The sequence below is a fragment of the Nuphar pumila genome, chromosome 3 (assembly GCF_984573655.1).
Source record: "Nuphar pumila chromosome 3, dmNupPumi1.hap1.1, whole genome shotgun sequence".
Classification (NCBI taxonomy): domain Eukaryota; kingdom Viridiplantae; phylum Streptophyta; class Magnoliopsida; order Nymphaeales; family Nymphaeaceae; genus Nuphar; species Nuphar pumila.
In genome coordinates this window covers 115,519,330-115,526,210 of record NC_143251.1, presented here as the reverse complement: position 1 = coordinate 115,526,210, position 6,881 = coordinate 115,519,330, and the positions used below count along the sequence as shown (strand labels likewise).

The 6,881-nt window shown below is 43.4% G+C and overlaps 1 protein-coding gene across 1 annotated transcript; it reads left to right on the top strand.

Annotated features, from left to right (window-relative positions):
* Positions 1-305: 305 nt before the first annotated feature.
* On the top strand, positions 306-6,077 carry LOC149843390 (magnesium-chelatase subunit ChlH, chloroplastic-like). The gene is made up of 5 exons (XM_089999758.1): positions 306-1,892; positions 1,986-2,068; positions 2,345-3,197; positions 3,854-4,803; positions 5,074-6,077. The coding sequence occupies exons 1-5, from the start codon at positions 464-466 to the stop codon at positions 5,926-5,928; spliced, it is 4,170 nt and encodes a 1,389-aa protein (XP_089855884.1). The 5' UTR covers positions 306-463; the 3' UTR covers positions 5,929-6,077.
* The last annotated feature ends 804 nt before the right edge of the window (positions 6,078-6,881 follow it).

The following is a 6,881-nucleotide window of genomic DNA, read 5'->3' as shown; positions in this document are numbered from 1 at the left end:
AAAGAAAAAAAGATCTTATCATCCAAAACGATATTTCACTGACCCAATATGTGCAGAGGGGCAATCCTTCCAGCCAATAGGATTGCTCCGTGCACATACCCTGTAGCTAAAACTCATCATCAGCATCAGCCAGTGAGATTTGCAAAAAGGAAGATGCCACCAAACCAAAAGTCCCATTAATGAAAAACCAAATAGACCCCCACTTTTTGCATGTAGTCCTTAGAGCAGCCACGTTTCATTTACTCTCCCTTGTGATCCCACCACGAGGGAACAAATACTAAAAATTTCATAAAACTAATGGCTACCAATTTTTCAATGCTCTGACCACACAATTTTTATACATTTACAAATTATCGTGTCTTCATTAGAGTCCCCCCCCCCTCTCTCTCTCTCTCACTCACTGAAATCTCTGTTTGAACTGAACCGACAAGCTAACACAGGGTCAGTGAAGAGAAGAAGTGCCATGGCCTCTGTAGTTCCATCACACTTCACCTTCTCCTCTAGACACACATGCCCTGCTTCCTTCTCCTATCTCTTTAAAACTACTTTTGGCTCTACCCTTCTGCAGAATGGGGGTCTTGGGCATGGTAGACGTGCAGATGGCAGGCCTAGATTGGCCAACATAAGGTGTGCAGCGGTGGGCAATGGCTTATTCACTCAAACCACCCCTGAGGTCAGGAGAATTCTGCCTGAGGGGAGCAACAGTGGCCTCCCCAGAGTGAAGATTGTCTATGTGGTGCTTGAGGCCCAGTACCAATCTTCACTCACTGCCGCAGTGAGGAATTTGAACAGCAGGGGCAGGGACGTTGAGTTTGAGGTTGTGGGGTATCTGGTGGAGGAGCTCAGAAGCGAGTCCACGTACCAGACATTCTGCAGGGACCTAGCTGATGCCAACATCTTCATAGGATCGCTCATCTTTGTCGAGGAGCTGGCGCAGAAGGTGAAGGCCGCCGTCGAGAAGGAGAGGGATAGGCTTGATGCTGTTCTGGTCTTCCCTTCCATGCCTGAGGTGATGAGGCTGAACAAATTGGGCTCTTTCAGTATGACCCAATTGGGGCAGTCCAAGAGCCCCTTCTTTCAGCTGTTCAAGAGGAAGAAGCAATCTGCCGGATTCGCCGAAAGTATGCTGAAATTGGTCCGGACGTTGCCGAAGGTGCTCAAGTACTTGCCAAGTGATAAAGCTCAGGATGCCAGGCTGTATATACTGAGCCTGCAGTACTGGCTCGGTGGGTCGCCGGAAAATCTCGAGAATTTCCTCAAGATGATATCTCGTTCTTACGTTCCGGCGCTCAGCGGAGTGAAAATGGACTATTCGGAGCCGGTGCTGTTCCTAGATACCGGAGTTTGGCATCCCATGGCGCCCTGTATGTACTCGGATGTGAAGGAGTATCTGAATTGGTATGGGACAAGGAAGGATGCTATGAATATGAAGATCAAGGATCCGAATGCGCCGGTTATAGGCCTGATACTGCAGAGGAGCCACATTGTGACCGGAGATGATGGCCACTATGTTGCAGTGATCATGGAATTGGAAGCGAGGGGCGCGAAGGTGATACCAATCTTTTCAGGGGGACTGGACTTCTCGGGTCCGTCGGAGAAGTTCTTCGTGGACTCCATAACAAAGAAGCCATTCGTGCACTCAGTCGTTTCGTTGACAGGGTTCGCGCTCGTAGGTGGACCTGCTCGGCAGGATCACCCGCGGGCAATCGAAGCATTGAGGAAATTGGATGTCCCTTACATTGTGGCTCTCCCTCTGGTTTTCCAGACAACAGAGGAGTGGCTTGTAAGTAGTTTGGGGCTGCACCCAGTTCAGGTGGCTCTTCAGGTCGCGCTCCCGGAGCTTGATGGCGGGCTCGAACCGATCGTTTTCTCTGGTCGGGATGGTAGAACAGGCAAGCTCTGACTCTGAACCCAATCTATGACATTGCTGGTTGCAGTTACTTTTGATGCTCTGCTGATACTATTTTTGGTTTGCTACTCAATAGGTAAGTCCCATGCTCTTCACAAAAGGGTGGAGCAGCTATGCACCAGAGCCATCAGATGGTCAGAACTGAAAAAGAAATCAAAGGTACATGGACATGTTCAAAACGGAATTCATTTCTTTTCTTTCTTATCTGCTGCTTTTTCCTTTCTCTTTTGGCTGGTCTGCTTGGATTTTAAACATGAATTCTTGTTTTGCTCATTGAGGTTGTGAATTAGTTAAGACTGAATTCATATTTTGGCTAATTAGGAAGGTTCCTCCTCTTTAAGTTGTATCGAGTAACACCATACTCCGATCACCAACTTGTTGGTGATGTTTTACGGTCGATTAAACATATAACTTTGGTGGTGATTGTATCTATAGGAGGAAAAGAAGATTGCAATCACTGTGTTCAGCTTCCCTCCGGATAAGGGCAATGTGGGAACAGCGGCATATCTCAACGTCTTCTCCTCCATTTTCAGTGTGCTCAAAGATTTGAAGAGAGATGGATACAATGTTGATGGCTTGCCAGAGACGTCAGAAGCTCTCATTGAAGGCGTAATTCATGACAAAGAAGCAAAATTCAGTAGTCCAAACCTTAACATAGCTTATAAGATGAGCATTAGGGAGTACCAAAACCTCACTCCTTATGCAAAGGCACTGGAAGACAGTTGGGGAAAACCACCAGGAAACCTCAACTCAGATGGCGAAAATCTGCTTGTCTATGGCAAGCAATATGGCAATGTGTTCATTGGTGTCCAACCCACTTTCGGGTATGAAGGTGATCCTATGCGCCTTCTATTTTCGAAATCAGCAAGCCCACATCATGGGTTTGCTGCCTACTATTCATTTGTTGAGAAGATCTTCAAGGCTGATGCGGTGCTGCACTTTGGAACACACGGTTCACTAGAATTCATGCCAGGGAAACAGGTGGGAATGAGTGATGTTTGTTATCCAGATAGTCTCATTGGAAACATTCCAAACATATACTATTATGCTGCAAACAACCCATCTGAAGCCACCGTTGCCAAGAGACGTAGTTATGCAAACACCATCAGTTATCTCACCCCACCAGCAGAGAATGCTGGTCTCTATAAGGGTCTGAAGCAGTTAAGTGAGCTTATATCCTCTTATCAGTCTCTCAAGGACACAGGCCGTGGTCCACAGATTGTCAACAGCATTATTAGTACTGCTAAACAGTGCAACCTTGACAAGGATGTGAGCCTGCCTGATGAAGGTAAATTTAAGGGCTTTTAATATTTCTAAACAACTGAATCGAGAGAGTGTGATGGGATTGTTTATATTGAAGTGATGCATTACATTCTGCTTTTTTAATTGCTAAGTTATAGAAATCTCAAAAACTGACATTTACTTTGCACTAGAGGGATTATATGTATTCTAATAATTTAGAAAACGAACACCAACTTAGAGCGGATAAGCAATAGTTGTCTATGAGAGTCAGAATGTTGAATTTCCTGTATAAATTTGATATTTCCTTTGGAATTATAACAAACATTCACATACTCTTTCAGTGAAATACATTATTTTAGATCTAGACTTGATGACAGATATCTAGAAGTAAAATGGGCTATGCAGAGCATTCAAGTTGTTCACTTGGTCTTGATATCTCTCTTATGTAGATCAAACCAGAAGCTACTGATAAATATATAGAATTATAGATCAAACCAGAAGGGAATGTAAAAGCTAATGATATGATTATATTTTAGTAAAGCTACTGTCAAAGATCCAGTATGCTTGTGTTGTTGGAACTACTGAATACTGTATCTTTTTTGAAGAACTTAAATGTGCTTTGCAGCATTTTGTCATTGTTCTTCTGTCATTCTGCCAATTTCCATTACCTTGGCTAATTATCTTTTTCTTGTTCTTGAGCAGGTACCGAGCTAACATCTGACGAGAGAGATCTTGTGGTTGGGAATATTTATCGTAAGATCATGGAGATCGAGTCTAGGCTCTTACCCTGTGGTCTTCATGTCATTGGGGAGCCACCTTCTGCTATGGAAGCAGTGGCAACACTTGTTAACATTGCTTCCCTGGACAGAGCAGAAGAAGGAATACAGTCTTTACCAGCAATACTTGCTGATGCAGTCAACAGAGACATCCAAGAGATTTATAGAGGAAGTGACAAAGGAATCTTGAATGATGTTGAGCTCCTTCGACAGATTACAGATGCTTCACGTGGAGCCATCTCTGCCTTTGTTGACCAGACTACCAACAATCGTGGTCAGGTTGTAGATGTTGCCGAGAAATTAGGATCAATTTTTGGGTTTGGTATAATGGAGCCATGGGTTCAATATCTTTCTAAAACGAGGTTTATGAGTGCCGACAAGGAAAAACTGCGTATGCTTTTTACATTCGTGGGCGAGTGTCTGAAACTGATTGTGGCTGATAATGAGCTTGGAAGTCTCAAGCAAGCACTTAAAGGTAGCTATGTTGAACCTGGTCCAGGTGGTGATCCTATAAGGAATCCTAAGGTCTTGCCGACTGGGAAGAACATTCATGCCCTTGACCCTCAGTCAATTCCAACTGCTGCAGCCTTGGAGAGTGCTAAGATTGTGGTTGATCGTTTGCTAGAGCGGCAGAAGGCTGATAATGGTGGAAAGTATCCTGAAACAATTGCATTGGTTCTGTGGGGAACGGACAATATCAAAACTTATGGTGAGTCATTGGCTCAAGTGTTGTGGATGGTCGGAGTGAGACCGGTCACTGATACTTTCGGTCGTGTAAACAAGGTTGAACCTGTAAGCCTTGAAGAACTTGGTCGCCCAAGGATTGATGTCGTTGTTAACTGCTCTGGAGTTTTCAGGGACCTCTTCATCAATCAGGTAAACCAAGAATACTAACCTTATTGAGTGCCCTAACTCAAATTTCACTTTCATATATACTGCAAGGGAAAAGAACCACTGTCAGCGTTGTTTTTGAAAAGCACTAAAGAGCCTTTACATTTCCCAACTAAGAATCCGGATTCTATGGCTGACTGAGTTCACAAAATTTCATATCGATCATATTTTCAATCAGAAATGCAGCACTAATTGAATGTAAAATCATTACTATTATGATAATGATATGATAATGACTTACTCTAATGCATGCAGATGAACCTTTTGGACCGTGCTGTGAAGATGGTAGCTGAGCTTGATGAACCAGAAGATATGAACTTTGTAAAAAAACATGCAGCTGAGCAAGCAAAGGAGCTTGGAGTGAGTGTGCGGGAGGCTGCAACGCGTGTCTTTTCCAATGCCTCTGGTTCTTACTCCTCAAACATCAACCTTGCAGTTGAGAACTCTTCGTGGAATGATGAGAAGCAGCTCCAAGATATGTACTTGAGCAGGAAATCCTTTGCTTTTGATTCTGATGCGCCAGGGATCGGCATGACAGAGAAGCGTAAGATGTTCGAGATGGCGCTCAGGACTTCAGAGGCCACCTTCCAGAACCTTGATTCATCCGAGATCTCCCTCACGGATGTCAGCCATTACTTCGACTCTGACCCCACAAACCTGGTGCAGAGCTTGCGCAAGGATGGAAAGAAACCAAATGCATATATTGCTGATACAACAACTGCAAATGCACAAGTGAGGACCTTGTCTGAGACTGTGAGGCTGGATGCAAGGACTAAGCTTCTCAATCCAAAATGGTATGAAGGGATGCTGTCAAGTGGGTATGAGGGTGTAAGGGAGATTGAGAAGAGGTTGACCAACACTGTGGGCTGGAGTGCGACATCTGGTCAGGTGGACAACTGGGTGTATGAAGAAGCCAACTCCACATTCATTCAGGATGAAGAGATGCTTAAGAGGCTCATGAACACCAACCCGAACTCGTTCCGGAAATTGGTGCAGACCTTCTTGGAGGCAAACGGGCGTGGCTACTGGGAAACCTCTGAGGAGAACCTTGAGCAGCTGAGGCAGCTCTACTCGGATGTCGAAGACAGAATTGAAGGCATTGATCGATAAAAACTGAAACCTGTCTCTCCCAAGAGGATCTGTTTCTAATTCCAGACATAGTATTAAAGCAGCTTGTATCATGTTTCCGTTAATTGCACGAGTCTTTTTTAATGTAAAACAAGTGATATTCTTTCAATGAATTTGAACTTGAATTAAAACTCAAGGATATCATTATAACTCAGAGCAAAGCATGCCAATTAAATGTCTTCGACTTTGGTTGCTCTCACAAAGAAGGCCACTTGACATCCCAGACTCATTTTAGTTGGATTCGTAAATGTTTCCATATCCAATTATCTAAATAGGTCATATTTGGTTTTAGACTTTTACATCCGAATCCTAACTGGAACCCGCTTAGCACTTGATTCCAAATACAAAGTGTATCTAGTTAGCTTGCTCAATCAACTGCAGTTCGGTAATATCTTTTCCCCATGCATACCAAATCCGACACTATCGAATTAAAGTCACATCTGATTAAGTCGCAGGAAACTTAGTAACATGCTCATTCTTGCGGACATTTCCAGGAACAATTATGTGAGCTAATTTTTAGAAACTGTCGGACCAAACAAAACGTTTCCATCTATCACAAAGCATTTTCAAATTGACTAAAATGGCCGGTACCACCAGACTAATTCTCAGCCAATCTGACATCAATGGCACTCAAACAAGTTAGAGTATCAATGCCATGATAACGTTTCAACTCTCTCTCTCTCTCTCTCTCTCTTTATATATATATATATATATATATATATATATAGGCCCCCTTTTTTGTTAGGTCTCGTTAGGCCCCTTAAAAAATCACAGTTTTAAGTATTTTTTCACACATTTAACACTGTAGATGTGATCTATAGGTTTTGTTTAGTGGGAACCGGATTTTTTGGATCGCCGGAATCTGACCTGTATACAGGTTTTTCCAGTGATCCAAAATCAATGGCTATGAAGGTACCAGTTTTTCCCGACTCATA

Bases quoted from the DNA above. Each gene is read 5' to 3' on its own strand.
- LOC149843390 (XM_089999758.1), top strand. From the start codon at position 464: ATGGCCTCTGTAGTTCCATCACACTTCACCTTCTCCTCTAGACACACA. The intron at 1,893-1,985 runs GCAAGCTCTGAC...GCTACTCAATAG, and splicing joins TGGTCGGGATGGTAGAACAG to GTAAGTCCCATGCTCTTCAC. The intron at 2,069-2,344 runs GTACATGGACAT...TTGTATCTATAG, and splicing joins AACTGAAAAAGAAATCAAAG to GAGGAAAAGAAGATTGCAAT.